The sequence below is a fragment of the Cheilinus undulatus genome, linkage group 4 (genome assembly GCF_018320785.1).
Source record: "Cheilinus undulatus linkage group 4, ASM1832078v1, whole genome shotgun sequence".
NCBI lineage: Eukaryota > Metazoa > Chordata > Actinopteri > Labriformes > Labridae > Cheilinus > Cheilinus undulatus.
This window is the reverse complement of record NC_054868.1, coordinates 47,297,313-47,317,445: the sequence shown is the minus strand read 5'-3', so window position 1 is coordinate 47,317,445 and position 20,133 is coordinate 47,297,313. Positions and strand designations below refer to the sequence as shown.

General features: G+C 37.9%; 1 protein-coding gene across 2 annotated transcripts; it reads right to left on the bottom strand.

Moving 5' to 3' along the window:
- Positions 1–326: 326 nt before the first annotated feature.
- On the bottom strand, positions 327–19,572 carry parn (poly(A)-specific ribonuclease (deadenylation nuclease)). 2 transcript variants are annotated; one of them, XM_041785719.1, is made up of 26 exons: positions 19,464–19,572; positions 19,137–19,214; positions 18,978–19,057; positions 18,775–18,842; positions 16,778–16,859; positions 16,540–16,600; positions 14,771–14,939; positions 14,395–14,457; positions 14,255–14,293; positions 14,120–14,162; positions 13,936–14,016; positions 13,742–13,798; positions 11,962–12,039; positions 11,797–11,840; positions 11,632–11,674; positions 11,258–11,333; positions 11,055–11,165; positions 10,891–10,960; positions 10,754–10,809; positions 8,423–8,509; positions 8,261–8,335; positions 7,999–8,176; positions 7,776–7,903; positions 5,292–5,358; positions 5,056–5,210; positions 327–1,268 (listed from the first exon to the last, which is right to left on the bottom strand). In XM_041785719.1, the coding sequence occupies exons 1-26, from the start codon at positions 19,480–19,482 to the stop codon at positions 1,222–1,224; spliced, it is 2,055 nt and encodes a 684-aa protein (XP_041641653.1). In that variant the 5' UTR covers positions 19,483–19,572; the 3' UTR covers positions 327–1,221. The 2 variants fall into 2 exon arrangements, with proteins under 2 accessions (XP_041641653.1, XP_041641654.1); XM_041785720.1 differs by having other exon boundaries at positions 327–1,265.
- Between the last annotated feature and the right edge of the window lie 561 nt (positions 19,573–20,133).

Here is a 20,133-nt window from a genome sequence, read left to right as displayed (position 1 = left end):
GACCAGTCCAGTTTCCTTGTTTAATTTGTCACCAAGTGATGTTGGTTTATAAAAAAGTCACACTCAAACTCATTGTTGGAATCCTGACTGAATCCTGTTACAAAGAAAAATCTGCTCTGTTAAAAATTCTAAGGCTTAATAACCAGTGCCTAGCTTTTTACCTTTAACAAAAACATGTCAGAGATCTCCAAGAGAATAGGGGCATGTATATATGTCTGTGCACGTGTTAGTCTTCAGAGGAGAAAAATCACTGAGATTCTGGTCCCCATGGCGCATTATAACCAGAGTAAAAATGCAGTGCAAGTATTAAAGACGAAAACCAGAGATACTAAGAAACATTCTTTAATTTTTTCCCTTTCCAGGAAATATTTAAGGATTTTAAATGTCATCTTATACAAAAATGTATTCGTCTTTTTAACGTTGTACACATTTTGCATTAGAGCATACTTAGACTTTGTTGCAGGTTGACACGGTTACAAAACATTAAACACAAAAAGGTAAAGAAACCAATTCTGTACAAAAAACAACAAGCACCTCTCATGAAGGACCAAAATGCCACTGATAATAAATGTCACATTGTCGTTGAGAAGCTTATACACGTTGGATAAAACTGGGGAAGTTGACAGAAACTTTTTTAAAAAAATATTTGACTGCATTAAAATACTAAATTACCCAGATAATGTAAACTACAGGACCTGTCGGTGGTGTTTTATATCTTAATTTTCATGAAAAGGATTTACAGGGATACAAAGCCTTGAGAAAAAATTACATCTCTCTCACATGCACAAACTCACACACGACCCACACACACAATATATAAGACTGATGGAGGTGACTGTTGTTAAAACTCTACGTGACAGCATGGCTGTGGTGGCAGATGCCAGTCGGAAACATCCATGAATCAATGACCATTTGTGGATTTGGATTTTAAGATTGGTGAGCGTATGCATGTCTGTGTTTTCACCCAGTGGAGTTGCCTGCTCCTCTGTAACAAAAAGAAACTATGGCAGCTGTCATTATGGCTTGTGTTCTCTCAACAGTCCAGTCAAACAGCTTGGCTGGTAGCTTATGTGTCCACAGCTGCTGAGTGCATGAATGAATCAGGGTGTGCACCACTCCCAGTGATGAACAACCTTACAGGAGAGTGCCGGAAGTGCTTCAGAAGAGACTCAGAGCAGCAGCTGAGTGAGGGACAGCGGCCTCTCCATGCTTTGACTTTTGCTACCAAACTTCTGGGACTTCAAACAGAGATGTTGTAGATTCTGCTGCTGCACAAGAAAGGACAGAAACACAACAATGAGAAGAAGTACTCCAAGTCCCTTACAATTTCACATAATGAAATATTATCAGTGGGTACATTTAACATTTGAACCCTTCGCTTTGTCTGAGTTTTTGTTTTGATTCCAAGTTTTATCTGTCACATTAACAGACTAGATAGTAGGGCTGCTAGAGTATGGCAAAAATCCTAATCGAGATTTTGATTGGAGATCACAATTATTAAATACAATCTTATTGATTTTACATCTGCAACACATCCACTTGTTGAACTAAGACACTCTTGACTCTTTTAAATAGCAAAAAATGAAAATAAATTAGTTGAAAACAAATTTATGTATAGTAAAAACTAATACACACGAGTTATTTTTACAGCCAAAGTATAAAAAAAGCCGAAACTTTTACTTTATGAAAAATCCTATGGACCATATGTGGCATAGTAATTATTTAATCAGGATTATCTTGTTTTTATAAATACGGAAAGCTAAAAATAGTCACTGATATTTAAACTATTTCTTAGCACTACTGATCCGAGGTAATCTCCCTTGGTAAATAAGATGTATAGATTTATATATTATTCTTATTCCATTAATCATTGTTCTACCTTTTTATCTCCACTTTAATTATAACATTTCTACTACTTTTGCTATTTTACTGTTATTGGTACTATTATTTCTTTACCACTTCTGATTTTTAACTTGTTTTAATACCTTTTACTCTTCTTAATTGTGTTTTCATATCTTACTCCTCCTATTGTTTTGATTTTCTATATCTATGATCTTGAGTTTTTATTTAGGCAGTTCTTACTGGTTTTTGCTTTCACCCTCTTGATGCTTGTATAATTTTAGCGGTTTCCTTCCTCAGACTTATTCTTTTACTTTATTTTTTCCTTTACAATTTTACCTCTCTAAATGTTTTAAGTTCTTAAAGCTTCTTTTTTACTTGCTTTTTAAAACTTCAGTCCCCTTAGTCTCAGGTTCTGTGGTTGGGTTCCTGTGTTGGTCAGGTACTCGTGGGTTCTTATGTCTCCTGATTTTTCTTGTTCTTGTGTTATCTTGGGATTTCTTTGTTCTAATGACGCCTCAGGTTGTCTCAGCTCTGGTGATGTCATGGGATATCTAAGCTCTTATGACTTGGATTTTTAGTTCTAATAATAATATCTCAGTAATAATGTTGTTTGGGCTGAACATGTAGTCTGGGTTTTTATCTTGTTTAGCTTCTCTTGTTGTTTTGCCATCTTTATCTCTTGTTGGGTTCTGCTTTGTTTTTTCTACATGTCAATGCACTTTGTAAACCCTTATTTTTAAAATTGCTAAATTAAAGTTATTATTATCATTAAGAGCCAGCTTTTTAGCTTTCAGTTTCTTAGTTGGAAAAATGTTGGCTTCATATATCTTTAAAACAACAGAAACAGCAAAAAAAAAAATCAGTCTCTCAAACAGAAGCTGGCTCGCTGAAGGAGCCAGCTCATTCATGAACAACACATCACGACTTCCTCCTAGCTTGTTGTTTTGAACTGTCGTCTACACATGTGTCCATTATAATCATGTCCGTGACAGCATGAGGGAGAAAAGATGTTAAGAGGCACCATTAGCCTCTTAGCTTGTGGCTAATTCACCCCATTCATTTGCAATGAGGCTTCACTGTACGAAGCATGAAGGGATACCACGCCATAGTAAGAGAGCCATGGAGATGATGTATGAGCTGTTTTTATAAGAGGCTGGGTCAGGCAAATTAGTTCCTCTGTCAGGTCATCACTGAAGATGTATTGTTAATGCATATTGTGGACCTATTCACTAAAGTACAGTCACTCTTTATCTGAGTGCCCAAAATGCATTGTTAATTCAGAATGTAAATCGGGCCTTTGACCCTCTGAGCAGAAGCAGTGTCCGTCGCGGTGGATGTGATTAATAAAGAAAAGATGGGCATAAACCTTGGAAAAGTTTGCCAACTTTAACCTGAGGAAGAGTAGGGTACTTGTCCTTTACATGCAGCTACCCCTCTCCCATCAAAAGAATTCTGCATGGATCCATCAGCTGCTGAGCAAAGTAATATTATGCATTTGCCCAAGTTTGACTAGCAGACATACAGGGATCCTCAAGCACAATAACTAATGAAAGGGTGGCACACAAGAATGAATAGCATGCTTTTGCATTTTCAATAACATATCTGCTACAATAATATGGATTTAAACCTCGAAAAGCTTTTGTCCGACCAAGATCACTCTGGTCAGTGGGTCAGTGAGTCACGCCCCCCCGATTCTGTGCCTCTCCACTCTTCCTCCAGACTCTGGGACTTTGATTTCCAAACGACAGCAAAATGTACTTTCATCTGAAATTAGGACTTTGGACCACTGAGCAACAGTCCAGTTCTTTTTCTCCACAGCCAAGGTAAGACGCTTCTGATGTTGTCTCTGGTTCAGGAGTGGCTTGACATGAGGAATGCCACATTTGCAGCCCATGTCTATTGTTGTGTGCCTCAGTCCAGCCTCAGTCCACTCCTTGTGAAGCTCCCCCAAATTCTTGAATGGATTTTGCTTGACAATCCTCTTAAGGCTGCGGTTATCCCTTATGCTGGTGCACCTTTTTCTACCACACTTTTTCCCTCCACTCAACTTTCTATGAATATGCTTGGATACAGCACTCTGTGAACAACCAGCTTCTTTAGAAATGACCTTTTGTGGCTTACCCTCCATTCGGAGGGTGTCAATGACTGTGTTCCCTATGATTGTGTAGCCTACTGAGCCAGACTGAGAGGCCATCTACACCGCGTTCCACATTATTATGCAAATGACGTTTCTCTGATTTTCCTAAATATTAATGCAAATGACAGTCAGAATATTTTTCAAGTCATCAGCTGTTAGAGCATAATTCAAATGTTTTTGAACAAACTTTATAATGACAAAAATTATTTTTAAAAAAATAAAAACCTCAAAATGCACTGTTCCACACTATTAAGCACAACAGCTTTTTATAACATGGATCTTGTCCTGTTAAGATGTTTTTGATTGATATAGCTTTGATTTCAGCAAATATGACCCCCTAACGCTGCAATTTCTACAAATGACCATTTTCAGTTCTTTACAACCTATAAAATGTTTTAAAAAGCTGTTGTGCTTAATAGTGTGGAACAGTGCATTTTGAGGTTTTTATTTTTTAAAAAATAATTTTTGTCATTATGAAGTTTGTTCAAAAACATTTGAATTATGCTTTAACAGCTGATGACTTGAAAAATATTCTGACTGTCATTTGCATTAATATTTAGGAAAATCAGAGAAAAATATCATTTGCATAATAATGTGGAACACGGTGTAAAGGCTCAGGAAACCTTTGCAGGTGTTTGGAGTTCATTAGCTGATTAGGGTGTAACACTGTGACTTTCCAATATTGAACTTTTTTACAATATTCTAATTTTCTGAGACACTGAATTTTGGGTTTTCTTTTCGGTAATCCATAATCATCAACATTTCAAGAAATAAAGTCTTGAAATACTTCACTCTATGTGTAATGAATCTATATAATATATGGGTTTCACTTTCCGAAATGAGTGACAAAAAATACTGAACTTTTTCATGATATTCTAATTTTTTGAGATGCACTAGTACTTTCTAAGTTATTGAGGGAGGTCCAGTGTACAAGATTTTCCAGGTAAAAAAAGACTGAATCATTTAATATTAAAAGAAAACATTCAATGATTATGCAATCAAAACTGAAAATCTAAGATTTTTTGTGATTCAAGAGCATTTTAAAATTTGCGAATGTGAAAGCTGCTTAAACACACCTTCAGTCTGTTTGTCCTTCTTCTTATCACCTTTCCTTTTGTGGACTGCTGATGGGGTTTGTTGCCAGGTGATCGTCCCATCAGTATCACCCGTGACCTGAGGAGCCCCCTCCTCATCAGGGACCGGACTTAACCCTGCAGCATCTGAAGAATCTCTGCAGATCACAGAAACCATTTAAAGACTTAGCAGCATACATGATCACTGTGAGAACTAAAATGATGGTATTCATACTCACGCTGTCTTCAGCCATCCTGCTGAGGTTTTGCTTTCAACAGCTTCAGTATTCGCCTGTTCACTGAAGGCTGGAAAAAACATGACAAGTGAACAATACCTCCAAAAAAGACCTCATTATACAGCAACTGTGTATGCATTGGGTTTCACTAAAGGGGATGGGACATAAAAGCAACACAATCAGGGACAAAATTATCCTGACTTATGCAACTGGTTTTGAATATCAATACTGTAAGTATGATAATAATGTCAGCGGTGCAAAAAAGTTTAAGAATGAAACACTGATGAGAGATAATGATGCCAGAATGGAGTGAACGGATGCATTAATCCTGCACTTTTCCCTCTCAAGGGGCATTATATATTCTTTAGTCAATCAGATGTTCTGCTTTTGTGATTTTCTTGAAGTTTATTAAGCATCACAGAATTACTGTATCCTGATATTGTTATGGGCCCTGTGTTGATGACGAATTATATCAAGGGTATTCCTACAATCCCCACCACTATTTGCCTGTGATTGCAGGCATTAAAAACAAGACATTTGGGAGGACAAAAACTGGCAGCATCACTAGGGCTGAAAGATTTGAAGAAAAAAAATTGTAACTGCAATTACGGTGACTCATTGAAAATTTGATATGAAGACGAGAATGATTTTATAAGTCATTCTCATTTTGATTAAGAATGACATACAAAAATATGAAATGTAGTTTTTTATGCAATCTGTTCTAAAAAAAAGTAAACTGAATGTTTGCATAATTTGTAGAACATAACATATCTGCTACAAAAAATTTCTTAAACTGGCATGGACCTATTTCAGGATAAAGAAAACACCGGACCCTTTTTCAATTTGAAAATTGCATATTGTGATTTAATATAAATTTTGATTAACTGCTCAGTCTTGAACACCGCTAATGAAGAGATCTAAGATATTATACCACCATTAGGAAAGAAGTTTGAAGAAAAAAAGCCTGCATTTAAAGTAGCCAGAGATGGATCAACTAAATGAACTTCATTGATTCAAACATCTTAAATGCATTTACAATCTTTTTGCAACTCTCATAATTATGTCAAAAAGAACTGAGACAACTAGAAAATTAAATTATTCACGTGTATAAAAACATACGTCTATAATATATATATATATATATTTTCTGCTAGAGCCAAACAGAATTTTCAGTGGATTTTTACCCCACTTTCTAATTTCAAATCTAAACCCTGTCCTACTTTTTTCACCAACACTGGGCAAGAGTGAGCATAGTTAAACGCTCAATGAAGTTGAAATATGGTTTAAGTTCAATGAAGATCTTTACTCAGATTATTCTTCTTGTGGTATAAAAGGAACAGGCAAAATCAATCTATTGGCTCGGAAGTCTGACTCCGCTAAGCTAGGTGGTGACATTTTGCCTCTAGGCTTATATCTACCGGGCCTTCTAGTTGACCAAGCTGACAATTTAAAAAGCAGTTAACGTGTTACACGTCATAGAATGCACTTCAAATTTCTCCCAACCCTTTGCTTTAGTTTTGTTTACAAATATGATGCATGTTACTCCTCTAACTTGTGTTGGAATCAGAAGGCAGATGGAAAGGCAACTTCTGTTATACACAGCATTTTATACCTTTTGACCTCCAGGCTAAAGCCTAGCCCAGAGGCAGCTGAACATGCACAGAATGTCTAGCTCAGTTTGGGTACATTTGAGGTATAAGCATGCAAGGGTAAATCATTCTCCAGCAGCACCATCTAGGTGTGACCAACTTCGAAAAATGCATTCAGTATGTCAGCTAACATGGTGACGTGCATTTTGAAGTCAAGTTTTAGTGAGACTGACACTACAATTCAATTTTTTCAAACTGAATGTAAATGTATCATGTGACTTACATCACCTACAGCCACTAAAAGTAATTATTTTCTGTCAGTATGTGGCCACACTGCTAATGAGCACCAGGAAATGGTGCTGCTGAAAGAATTCACTAATTTCAAATCTGTAATTGATTGTCTGCCTCAGGCATCATGCGGGTGCACCTATGGTAGCAGCAGTGTCACCTGTAGCTTGCACATTTTGAATACAGATGACCCACTGACTCTACATGTGCCCTGGTCTGTTCTCTAACTACTGATAATGATATCAGATGGACTTTTATCATTAAAAAAAAAAATTGTCATATTTTGTTCGCATCACACAAACAGTCAAATCAAAGCGGCAGCATGATGTGCTTCAAGCTTCCTCACTGATATTGCATTTATCAGGAATTAATTCAACCTGTCCATTCAGCAGCTCCCTGCCATAAGTAATAAATACAATTAGAAGTTAAACCAATCACCCGGCCGTCCTTATCTTAGCTAAACTCCTAGGTTGTGATGATTATTTAAAATGTCACCTGCCCTCTTCCTCAAGACAAACTGCATTTCTGCTATTAACCCTTCTGAAGAAAACCTGATGGTTGTTACCTCACAGCAACAGGGAAGTACTTAAGCACGTATGAGTTCACACACCATCAGTTTTCATCTTCTTGCTGCCTGTGTTATCCGGGTATGAGTAGTGACTCCAGCCGTCTGTAATTAGCGCGTCTTCAGCTCCCTGCTCTCCCTGAACAGGACTGATGCTGCGTTTCCTCAAACCTCTGGAGCAGAAAAGTAAGCCATACTTAAATCAATATAAATGGACAAAGTGCAAAATTGTAGTTTTCCCAAACTGTAGCATCCATCAGCAGTGTACCTGGTATATCCAAAACCTGAGGAAGTAGAGGAGGGAGTGTAGTGAGACTTCACCCAGCTGTCCTCTCCCCATGTTTTGGGTGTCTGACTGAGCTTCTCTTTGTCCTGCTGTTTACTCTGCATGTACTCTGCATACGTCTGGATCCTGTAACTCTCTGCATAGCGGCTGGTGTTCATAGCTGTGTGAACAGAGGTGGATATCAAAAGACTGCTTCATCAAGTCCCAAGTGGTGTGTATAATCAGCTGTGGGTGGCAAACTCACCTATCTGTACCTGGTCGGTCTGACTTAGAGACACAAATGCTGATGTGTCGTCAATCCATGAGACCTGGATGTTTCCTGAGTGGACAGCAGTGTTACAAAGTGAGTGAAAACGTTTCATACCTGAATGGAAGTGGGATTATCAGCACAAAAATTATGCCTTACCAAAGGCACTGAAGAGCTGGTAGAGGTCACTTGTCTTCCATTCTTTTGGGAAGGTGACATAAAGAACATGATCTCTCTTAGGTTGCACTACAGGAACAATTTAGAAAAAAACAGAGTTAAGAGATTACTGAGGGTTTGATTAATATTCATCAAGTTGCATTTTATAATATAGTAAAACCCAGACAGAGCTGCATCACTACTCAAGATACTGCCTTGTTTTGTTGGAATTCTCAGAGGAGAAACAGGTTTAAACTAGGGCTGAATAATACTGAAACAAGCATTGCAATGGCTTTATTCCCTGCAATATACTTTGTGATATGGAAAATAGAGGTTATCCCAGATAAATGTAGTGGGTCTATCTATACCCAACATGGGCAACCTAATCATACAATATTTATTTAGTTACATATACCCAAATTTATCTTAGGCCAAAATGTGATTTGCAATAATATTGTTCAATGTATTTAGAATATGAAGCATGAAAAGTATACTAACCATTTTAGCTACAGCTGTGTACATTTCTCTTGTAGCCAATCAGTCCTCCAGAAAGTACCAAATGCTTTTTTTAAACACTGAACTTACACCAACCTATCTGACTGTAGTAGACAGCTAGCATGAACTTTATTTGACAGCACCAAAAATGGTGTGAAAGCATGGCCCCCGTTGTTCTCCATTTAGCAGGTAAAATGTGAATACTTCGATACTGACAAAACTGTGATTTATTGTGCAGCATCAGTGTTTCCCATGTAGATGATACTTGGGTGGCCATAAGTATACCTGGGTGGCCCACCCAAATACAGTTCATTCAGCTGTAGCCTGATGCTGCTGTCTAAAAATAAATATTCTTGTTAATCTAAACTGAGCAGCCAATCATGAAAAAGTGAAAACAGAATTTTAGACATTTTTGCACATTTATGAAAAATAAAAAAGCTGAAATATCACATTGACAGAAGAAACCAAACCCTTTGCAAAACGCTTAAGTTTAGCTCAGGTGGTTTCCCATTCTCTGGATCTCTGCTGAGATTTTTCTACAGCTTGATTGCCATTTTAGTTTTGTTTTTCACTTTGTCATGACTGTGAATGTGGATTGAGAATATTTTTTCCTCAACTGTAGCATCAGCCTGCATTATTTTTGCCAACAAATGTTTACAAATGAGACATGCATTACTATGCCCCACCTATAAACGCACCAATGAGGGGTGATGTCTCAAGTTACAGATAAAGTTTCGTATGATATAATTTAGACATTTTTCTGCAGCTTTTTGCGGCCTTTTCATACTCCTGACTGTGAATGATAGTTACCTCCGCCAAAGAGGTCATGTGATCGGCAGGGTTTGTCAGTTAGTTAGTTTGTTAGCAACATAACTCAAAAGTTATGGACAGATTTTGATGAAATTTTCAGAAAATGTCAGAAACGGCATAAGGAAGAAGTGATTAGATTTTGGGAGTGATCCGGATCACTGTCTGGATCCAGGAATTTTTTAAGGCTACTTTGCTGAGGTCTGCGCTCTCCGAGTGCTTTTCTAGTTGGGATATGCCATCATCAACAAAAAGCCTCAACACATGCAACTTAAGTTCAAATGCTATGAAAATAGAATATCAACAAATATTACAAAAGATAAGTGGCGAGCATCTTTCTACAATGTATAATTGACGAATACAGTCAAAAAAGAAGCACAAAAAATTAAACATCCCTATCACAGGGTAAAGTGCCATTCTGTGGCAAACACAAAGCCCTCCTTTAAATTGTTTTCCAACATAACAAACCCCACTGCATGCAGTTTCTGTGCAGCTCTTTCTAGTATCATCCATTAACACTGTGTAATGCTTTGAGCCAATCCCAGCTGACATTGGGTGACAAGCAGGTGGACTGGTTGCCAGTCAGTTGCATGGCTAATTATGACATATATTACTTTGTTTTTGTATTTATTTGCCCTGCAATGGCCAATCAAAACTAAGTGAAGCTTTTAAAAGCTTCCCTGTTAATTTTTCTTGAATAAGAAACTTTGTTCACTCGTGTGTTTGGACAAGAGTGAAAAAGTAACAGAGTGCATTTCCTTAAAAAAATCTGCAAAACCCTTACAAAGTGCACATAAATCAATGTTTGCTGGACTCTAATCTGCCTCACTATTTTTCAGAGTGCACTGTTACTTTTCTTGGAAAATTACTACCAACAGCTGTCATACAGATGAAAACTGTGTCGTTGCATGGTACAAACACAAAGGCATAAGCTCATAAAAATAAAGGATATTTCATTGGGCAGCTAGAATAAAAGATTTAGGTTATCTTTAAGTGTGGCAAAATTCATATAATGCATATCTTTTTACTTACAATCTGGTCCTGTGATGTTGAGGTAAGGAATATCAATAATCCTCATCAGGAAAAGCCTTTGGGAGAAAAAGAGAATTATTATAATTTTGTAGTAGATAGAGAGAAAATGACTAATAAGATTTAAGAGCAGCTCTTACTTATTAAAGAAAGGCTCAATTAGTTTTGAGCGAGCTGAGATGTAAGCTTTGGGTGGAGTCAAGAAAGAGCCTTAAAAGAAAGCATTGAAATCACTGTTACACAACAGTTACTAAGACATTTGCTTTTAATTTTTAAACAGATCAGTGAGATAGTTTTGTGTTACCAAGGTAGTTGGCCATAGAGATGAAGCAGAGCCCAGTGATGTAGGCATCGTACCCGGCCTCGTGAAGCTGTTCCTGGGCTGTGTCATAACTCTTGAAACCCTCTGCCGTTTCTGACAAGAGCGATAAGAAAGAAGAGTGAAGCTGGCAGCATTTTGTACAACTTTTGCCTGAACTTCTCTGAGCTGATGTTTCATTATCTTACCAACTTGTGGTGACTTGAAGGGGCTCTCCTTGAGCTGCTTCTCCAACTCTGCCAGAGATGTGTTATTTATAAGCTCCTGAAACAGAAAATTCAAATACTACTGTCAACATCACCCTGCTATTTAGTAAAATAAATTAATCTTGAAGAAAATTTAGAATAAGATGCAAGACCAAGAGAATTAGAGCAACATATAGTATATGAGCTCTAGTGTCACAATATTTGCTCTTCATACAAAGCAAAGATATTGTCAATGTGTTAGAGATAATCTAAGGAAAGCCCTGGCAAGTTTGAGCTTCAAAACTGCAGGTTAACTATGTTTTCTTAACCATCCAGTGTGGACCTCTTAAAGTCTATAGATTGATGCAATATTTTACCTTGAAAGGCTGAGTAGAGGCCATCAATTTTGTGTCCAGAAGTCTGAAAGAAATGGTAAAAATTCATGACTTAAACATTAAAAAGCACCTAGAGGCTAAAAGAGAAAAATAAGGGTCTTTTGTGAAGAAAACAAAATTAAGAAAAAAAAAGGAGAGAATTTATACCTTGGAAACACACACATTGTGACCTCTTTAAAGTCTTGAAGATCCTAAAGAAGAAAGGCATAAATTATTCATTAGAACTACTTAGATTAGACTGCCATTTTATGCAGTCAAAAAAGCTCACAATTTGAAATATCCACAGAGTATTTTTGTTTTGTTTTTTTTTACCTCAGGCAGAGGGCAGTAGAACTGGTGGATGGTGTGCATCACATCCAACAGCATGTTATGGCCAACCACAAGTTTAGCCTGTGAGTCAGATGTAAAGGTTGGGCTATAAGTTACATTTTTAAAGGTTTATTCTTGGTCTATGAATGCATTTATTTACAGAAAATGAAAGTGGATAGAGTCAGTAACAAGAAAGAGTGGGGAGTGACATGCAGGATAGGAGCCACAGGCCAGACTTGAACCTGGGCCATCTGCGTACATGGGGTGTGACCGAACTGCTGAGCCATCTGTGCCCCACAACTCAAACTATTCCAGGAAAAAACATTGAGATGTCCAGAGAAAACCTAATTTGGCAGACAAAAGCTGTCATCTATCTGAAATCACAGACACAGTTGGCATTAAGGTGAATGTCCACAAAATGTCAACTCTGTTTTGCACAGAGGAAGAAAACAAAACCACCAATCCCAGAGAGACGTGTCGCCTTCTACATTAGAACTAAACGTATCGGAGCCAAGTTCTATGTTTCACCCAAATGAAGCACAGCAACATGGGAGAGCACTTTGGCTTGCTGAAATGGGAGGAGGGTGAGCTTTGTCCATGGGATCCACAATCCAAATGTGTATGTCTGCAGTCAGTACTTCATAACATGCAACTTCAATATTACTTTCATCTAATCCACACAGCATTAGATTGTTTGCCATGGATTTTGGACTAATTGATATGTTATTATCATCATATCTACACCAAATGTGATCTCAGGTAAATCAAGCAGGTAGCAAAACAAACTTTTAACCACTGAATGGGATCAGTCATTAAGTCTTTACAACTTAGCCCTATTCAGTGAAGTTCCTAAGTGTCAGTGACAGAAATGAATGGTTGTAGTTTGTTAGCATCAGAGTTTAAAATCTGCTCCTTAGCAGCACAGCAGGCTGGGAAAAAGGATTGTTTTCCCCCATGTAGATGTCCCAAATCTGACCATGACACTGTCTCAGAGTTCTATAATGTTGCAATGACCCATGGGTAATGTAGTCTTCATGAAATAAATACTCAAATGCTGTGTAAAGCCCTGCTTACTAAAGATTTATGAGATGAGTTGAAACTCAACTGCTTGCAGAGGGTTTTTCTGCAATATTCTGAAAGTCTGCCAATTTACACTGCTACAACAAGACAATGTTTTTTTTTATCATGATAATGTGTACTATGAGGCTGTATGAGGGTGCATAAGGGTGATCCATCCTTGATTCTATTGCCATCACCTATGTAGCATGGCAGCAGAAGTCTACAGCACATATAAGCCCCAAAATGCTTTGCTAGCTCAGTTTTGTAAGACAATATTTTTTCCACAAACAAATTTAGCTACAGCAGCCTTGAATTTCTCGTGTAGCTAGTAGTGCCACAAATCTTGCTTAGATGCACAGCTGATAGCCTTATCAGGCCTAAGTTTCCATGTGGAGGAAAAAAAAAGAGATGCATTAATTTCCAAAAATTTTATCACTATGTTATGTAGCAAAATATTCCACTTTCAGCAAATATTTGTTAGCATTCATAGCCTAAAAAAGAGAAAAATTCCAGTTCCACTTCATGTGCTTGCAACATTTTTAAAACCCATCCTACTTGCAATTTGACAAACCAAATCACAGACAACACCATCAGCCTGCACGGCTGCAAGTGTCAGCTTTAATGTTGTAAAACACTCTTATTGTGACCCAAGTCTTTGGTCTGAACTGGGCATAAAACTGCAGACCTGATTTAGAGTTGAAATGAAGCAACTTAGTGTACTTACAGATTTGGAGATGGCATGGATGACCTTGGAGAAGCCAACAGCATCATTTAGCTCCTCCTGTTGGGTTTACAGAGAAGCAAGAGAAAAATATACAATCAAAAAAGCGCTTTCTTAGATCTTCGAAATAAAAAAAACACATCTTTGATTGTGACTAAAACACTTAAATTCAACTACCATCTTGAACCCAAACTCACCTGCTCCCTCTCCAGTTTCTGCTGTTCCCTCCTCTTCCTCTCCTCTTCATCTACTTTGCTGACCTGAATGAATCGCTCCTTCTGCACACACATTCACAACTCTCATCAATATTTTAAATCTTAAGCTAACACACAAAAACAAAACCAAAGGGCAAAATCTGTTAAGGGAAAAACATATTTTTACCTTTTCTGTTTCCATCGTTTCCACATGAAGCCCCTTGGGAAATCTGAAAAAAGGAGAAAAAAATCCTTGCAAATCAAACACAACAACAACAAAAATAATTTGATAACAATACAGCAAAGGTTAAGTAAAACTTACTTCCAGTTCAGGGCCTGGTAGATCAGCTTTCTCTGAAACCTGATAAGGAAATATCAATATATTCAAATGTATTACACAACTATACCTGATAAAACAAATTCAATTTTGAGGTCGTATTTCAAGTAGAGGGGCTAGATTACCCTGTGCACGGCTCCAAATCCAAGGTCTTTTCTGAGTTTGTGAAGAGGGCTTCAACCTTCTCTCTATAGAGAAAAAAAGGAGAAATAATCTAAATCTGTGGATGTCACCATTTTATCCTATGATCAACAGAGACGTGCGGCTCCTACTCCTAAGACAAAATAGGACTTTGAGACTTTTTTCATTTACTCATGCTCATATGTTTCCAAAATTAAGGTAACTGGCTGGCTTATATTGTTGCGTAAGAGTTGAGCTAATACCCAGCTCTTTCATAAACCAAAGCTCTTTGTCTCATAACCCAAAGCTTTTTGTACAACCATGGCCAGAAACATGACCTTCTTTACAGCCTTTAGTGAATCAATAAGTATTTAAACTTACATGACTTTGTTGATGAAGTCTTTCTGTTCTTCAGGTACGTTTGCGGGGCATTTAGAGGATGATGGAGAGATGTAGGAGGGTGTACCAACACCATTAGCGTGTTGGTTTCTCCTCTCTTCTGTCTGCTCCCTCAGCTGGGCTTCCTCCTCTTGATTAAGGTAGGGGATTCCTAAAAAAAAAAAAACAGATAAATTTACTTGTTTATTGCCTTTCAAATTTGGTGACTCAAGAAATTCTCTAGAAAAATGAAGACTAGGGAGTCTTAATACCAGTTTTAAACTCTGACATGATTCTAATAAAAATATAATTTTTTTACTAATTTCAAAACCACAGCAAAAGAATATAAGTTTAAGGCATTAAACGTTTGTTATTTTCGTGTTTTCAAGAAACAAACTGTGATTGTTATGGTTTTAAAGTGTGACCATATTCACTGAAAACTTACAGCCAAATTTAGCTCTAGAGGCCAAAGCTGCATAAATGTTATAGACAGAAAATGTTTTAACAAAGCCCTCTGTGTTTTTTTTTTGTTGTATGAAAATATCCAAATATGTATTTACTGAAAAAGGAAAAAGTGGCATTAGTTGAGAATTTTTCAGTCTTCCACATCCATTTCAACTATGACAACTACAGATGCATTTGGTTGAAGTCACCAGCTAAGATGTTCACCCTTCAAACTGTGACACAGAAACTGCCATAGACAGGGCTTTAAAGTATGGATGTAACTTTTTTAGTTAAAACTGTGACTGAAGATTGATGTTTTTTTAAAGCCTGATCATTAAGGTAAAAGAAAATTTTAAAACACAAGTTATTGAAAAAATATTGAAAAATCTGACAGCCATAGGAGAGGCTAAAATGACTATTAAATAGTGACAAAGATGTTTTCTTTCCTTTACAAATACTCAAAAACATACTAGTATTGTAAACAAGGAACAAGTCAGTCACAACAATAAAAACCTCGTAAGCTTACCAAAGCATTTAATATCCTGCGTATCTCTCTACCTATGTCGGCCATACAAACACTTGAAGATCAACCTCCCCTGGACTATATATGCCAAATAGGTTTGCAAAAAGACAAGCATAACAGGTGCACTGTTTATTTCCCATTCATTAAGTAAAAACCTTTTATATTAAAAGACATGGGCAGGGAAACAAAGTGTCAGAAACCACAATAAAAATAGAAAACAGCCACCATTCTGAGTGAAGAGCCAGAGTGATGATGGACTTTCCTAACCCAACACAGACGAATTTTCAAAATATTTATGCACTGTTGCCAGTATTCAGATTTCATCCTACATTGTCCTTTGACAAATGTACAATGAACTCCCACATGTTTTTTGTTTCAACAAAAACAGTATTTAAGGACTTTTCCTCCATCAGTATGTTCCAGTTAAAGTGAGAAATGAGCAAGAAAGGTTTTCGACTGAAGCAAAACTGGCCAAACACCAAACACATACTTTCTTTTAAGATTTTTTGAGGGGGCTTTTCATGCCTTTAATCGATAGGGAAGGACAGTGGACCTGACCGGAAACGAGAGAGAGTGGGGAGAGACATGTGGCAAAGGGCCACAGGCCAGATTTAAACGCCCAGGCTGCCCGCGTGCATGAGTAGCGCCCTAGGCCACTTGGCCACCTGCGTTCCCCTACATACTTTCTTTTTACTACAAGTGTGAAATGTTGACCATAAACACAAACAAGCTGGTGTCCAATAATGTTATTTGATGCCAATCACTACACATCATTAGACTCAATTTTAATGTCACAAAGACTCACCATCACAGAACACCTTGTTGAAGTCAAATCCCTGACTGGCCAGAAAGTCAATACTGGAACTCTGAAAAGACAAATGATGATCTGACATTTCACAACTTTCAAACAAAATGCCAACCAACACATCATGTCTCTGCAGCTGACCAGGCAATTTCAGGAACAACAACTTCTTATATTAAAAGTCATTTATCTCACTGCTCTCAGAAACTATTAATAGCCCAGAGGAACAACGCTGACTTACTTGACAGATGAACTTTATGTCTGGGGACGTCCTGTTGAATGGTTTCGGGAATATATAAAAATTAAAAGGCTTTGTGATATACCTGCAGAGACAGGACAGCAAAAAAAAAAGAGAAACGAGGATAAGAAATATTATTTCAGTAGCATGGAATGTATAACAAAGAGCTGCATGCAAATCAGACAAAAGCTGGATGAACGTCTCCCTTTAATTTTGAGCATCTAGGTGGAAATATTCGTGTACAAGATGTAGGAGAGACTACAGAGGAAATCTTTATGCTCTGCGGCTTTTTGGCAAGATAAAATAGAAGTCACAGATCATCCCCCACACCTTAGTTTTATGTGCTACAATACTACCTGGTCCTTGTTTTGTGATAAGGGACTCTTGCCAAGCTACAGCAGGAAGATCTGCAGATTAAGAAAGACTCCTAAAGGCTTTTAGAATGTCAGCTTATACTTTTTTTGAAGTCTCAGATATTAAAAAAAAACATGAGACAGCACACAGTAGGCCTTTAAGCTTCCTAGGCTTCAGGGATGCTGGCCACATCATCAAAGCTCACTTGAATCAGATAATAATACACACTTATTTTGTGTTGATGCCCAGTCCAAAAAGTATCTCCCAGAAGACTTGCAACAAGTTAGCATCAGGCCTGGCAGCTAAAGAATTACTGTAGGTGGATTAAAACACATAGTATTGTGTCTTGGCACGCTGCTAGTGCAGTCATAAAGGAGGGCAAAGCTTACTGTGGACATCATGTGTTAGATGCTGGCAGCTGGTCATCTTAATACAATATTACACCCTGAGCAAAGGCTAAATGAAGGCAAGCTGAGGGACGTTGAAGTCATAATGATTATTATGTTGGTCTGTCTTGTGGTTTTAAGGAAGAGTCAGGGCAGAATGGATAGGAGGGAAAATATAGGCACCTATTTTTAGTTCTTTGTGCATCTCATAGATTTGTGAGCTGGCTCACCCCTTAAAACAACATAAACTGATTCACAAAAGATCAATAAAATTGTGCATTAACAAGTAAATCAAGAGTGTAAGCCAATCTGTTCCTAGTCAGGAAAAGGTATCATTCAGGTTTTTATAACAGTGCTAAAAAAATACTTTTTAAATCCGTGTCAGAGCAAAACAGCGCATGAATCAATACTTTTAAGAGAAAAAGTGTGTTGAAAGTAGTTGGTGGTAGAAAAGAGTTGTCTTGGTGTTGAATATGATTCAGAAAAATAGCTTTCAAAGATGCCAGTAGAAAATTTGATCAAAAAAAGGCAGTCTGGTAGATGATTTAAGTTTGAGGCTTCATTCAAAATGTCTAGGGTCTGACAGTGGAAATCCTTGAGTATGCGACACCCTTAGGAAACCACCTATACCTGATTAGGTCAGGGTCAGCTACTGGATACGGGAGCACGAGCTGCACTTCTACAGACATCTGGCCCGCTTTCCAGGGCCTGATCCAGCTCACCTCATACTAGGTGCCTGGTACCCAAGGGGGTTAGACAGGACCACAGAGGTAGCCGTGTGTGTTCTGGAGGATACCTGGAAAGATGGGGCATAGGCCTTGTGCAGGCCTTGATGATGACCATCAGGAGGCTAGAGGAGTACAGGACCAAGGTTTACACAGCAAAATACTGAACCAGTATATGCTTCCAAACCTGACCTGATATATGAATAATACTGCTGATATGTACGGCCAGTACAGGTATTAATTTTCCTTTCTGTCGATACGAATATTTCACTTATTAAGCTTCTATCTGATGATACAGATATCATGCAAATATTGTGCATCCCCAGCTCCTAGTGGAGGGAACCGTATTACTGTATCTTATCTCCTTAGAGGGTGAGAGACCAATTTGGTTTGAAACATTTATATTGTCACAGTGCACAAAAAAGGATCTTAATAAAAGCAGAAGAACAATATGATCCCTTGCCCACTGTATTTAATTTGTCCCAATATCAACACATATGTATAGTTTTGTATGTGATAAACACATTTCACTCACTTTGACTTTGCCTGGTCGTACTTGAATGTGCATAATCCAAACTGGAAAAGCAGAAAGTCCATGGAGTGCTGGTGGACAGACCGTAAGAGTTAAAATGGCACAATAAACACATTGGAGTCGTTTATATTAGGGCAAGCAGGCCTGTGAATTGAAAAACAGAATGTATAAGAGATGAGCATTTTTTATCCATTAATTCTGCAAACCTTTTTGAGCTTTGTGTATCTCTCCTCCGGTGTGTCCAGCCCATTTGTAAGTGCACTGACATTGGGGCCGTCGCTTATCCCTATAGGCAGAAAAACATGTCAGAAATTATGTTGCTCTTAGATCTTAATATCTGTGAAAAGTCTAACACCATGGGTTACCTGAAAACTCCCCATCGATGGCAAGGAAGTCAGCTTCATTTATAGCGCTGTACACCGCATTCAGACAGTCTTTAAAATCTGAGAAAAGTGCACAAACATCAGTATGTTAGCGTGACGAGAGCGTGCTAGCAGCCAGCAGCTACACACAGAATCCCGCAGCTGCACAGCTAGCTACACAGCTAACAGGCTAGCTAGCAGAGAAGCGCAAACACCAGAATGCAGTCGTGTCCATTTTGCAGTTATTTCGAGTCAATGCTCTTTTGTTAGTTGTCGTAATGTGTATAATGAGCTATTAATTCAGTGAGCAAAACATGACTGGCAACTTACTCCTGCGTGTCACCTCCATCCCTGCACAATGACTGAACCCGGCTGACAGCTAACGTTTGCTAGCAGCGTCAACTGGCTTTTAACCGTTAACAAACACTTCCGGGGCCGCTGCCGCACGCGCTCCACAGTGTCAGAAAAAGCTCAAATGTGGCGAAACGCTTTGAGAGATAAATATTTTAGATATATTTAAGATAAATTTGTATAGGGTGAGATTACATGTTAATACTGTTAAGGTTATGCATTCGTTCATGCAGACTTTTATACCTAAAATACTTGGCGTTTTTCGGTGATTAAATCCCAACACGGAATAGTTTTTGTTTCACCATTGGAGTAGGCCTTTTATTGACTTTAACGTAGCCTGCTGCACATGTGCAGGCTTTTATGATCTTCTGTCCACTACTAGTTTAACCTTTTCTGTCACAAAACAGTGACACCAGTGACCCTGGTCTCACAACTGGAACTCTAGGTGCTTTTGAGCAAGTCAGAGAATAAAGCATGCTGCTGAGGTCATATAAGTAAAGACCATTTAAATTTAAACCAGATTTTTAGATTATTAGAATTAATTTCAAATGCTGTCTGCAAAAGTACCTGCCACTTTTTGCCCATGCTCAGTGTCCAACTTTGATTTGTTTTGATATACTGAGGAAACATCAGAAAAAAACTATTTCAA

Excerpts from the sequence above, each read along its gene's own strand:
- parn (XM_041785719.1), bottom strand. Across the intron at positions 8,510-10,753 it reads CAACATCACAGGACCAGATT|TGCAACCTAAGAGAGATCAT; the intron begins GTAAGTAAAAAG and ends TTGTTCCTGTAG. Across the intron at positions 5,211-5,291 it reads GCAGGATGGCTGAAGACAGC|AGATTCTTCAGATGCTGCAG; the intron begins GTGAGTATGAAT and ends TGTGATCTGCAG.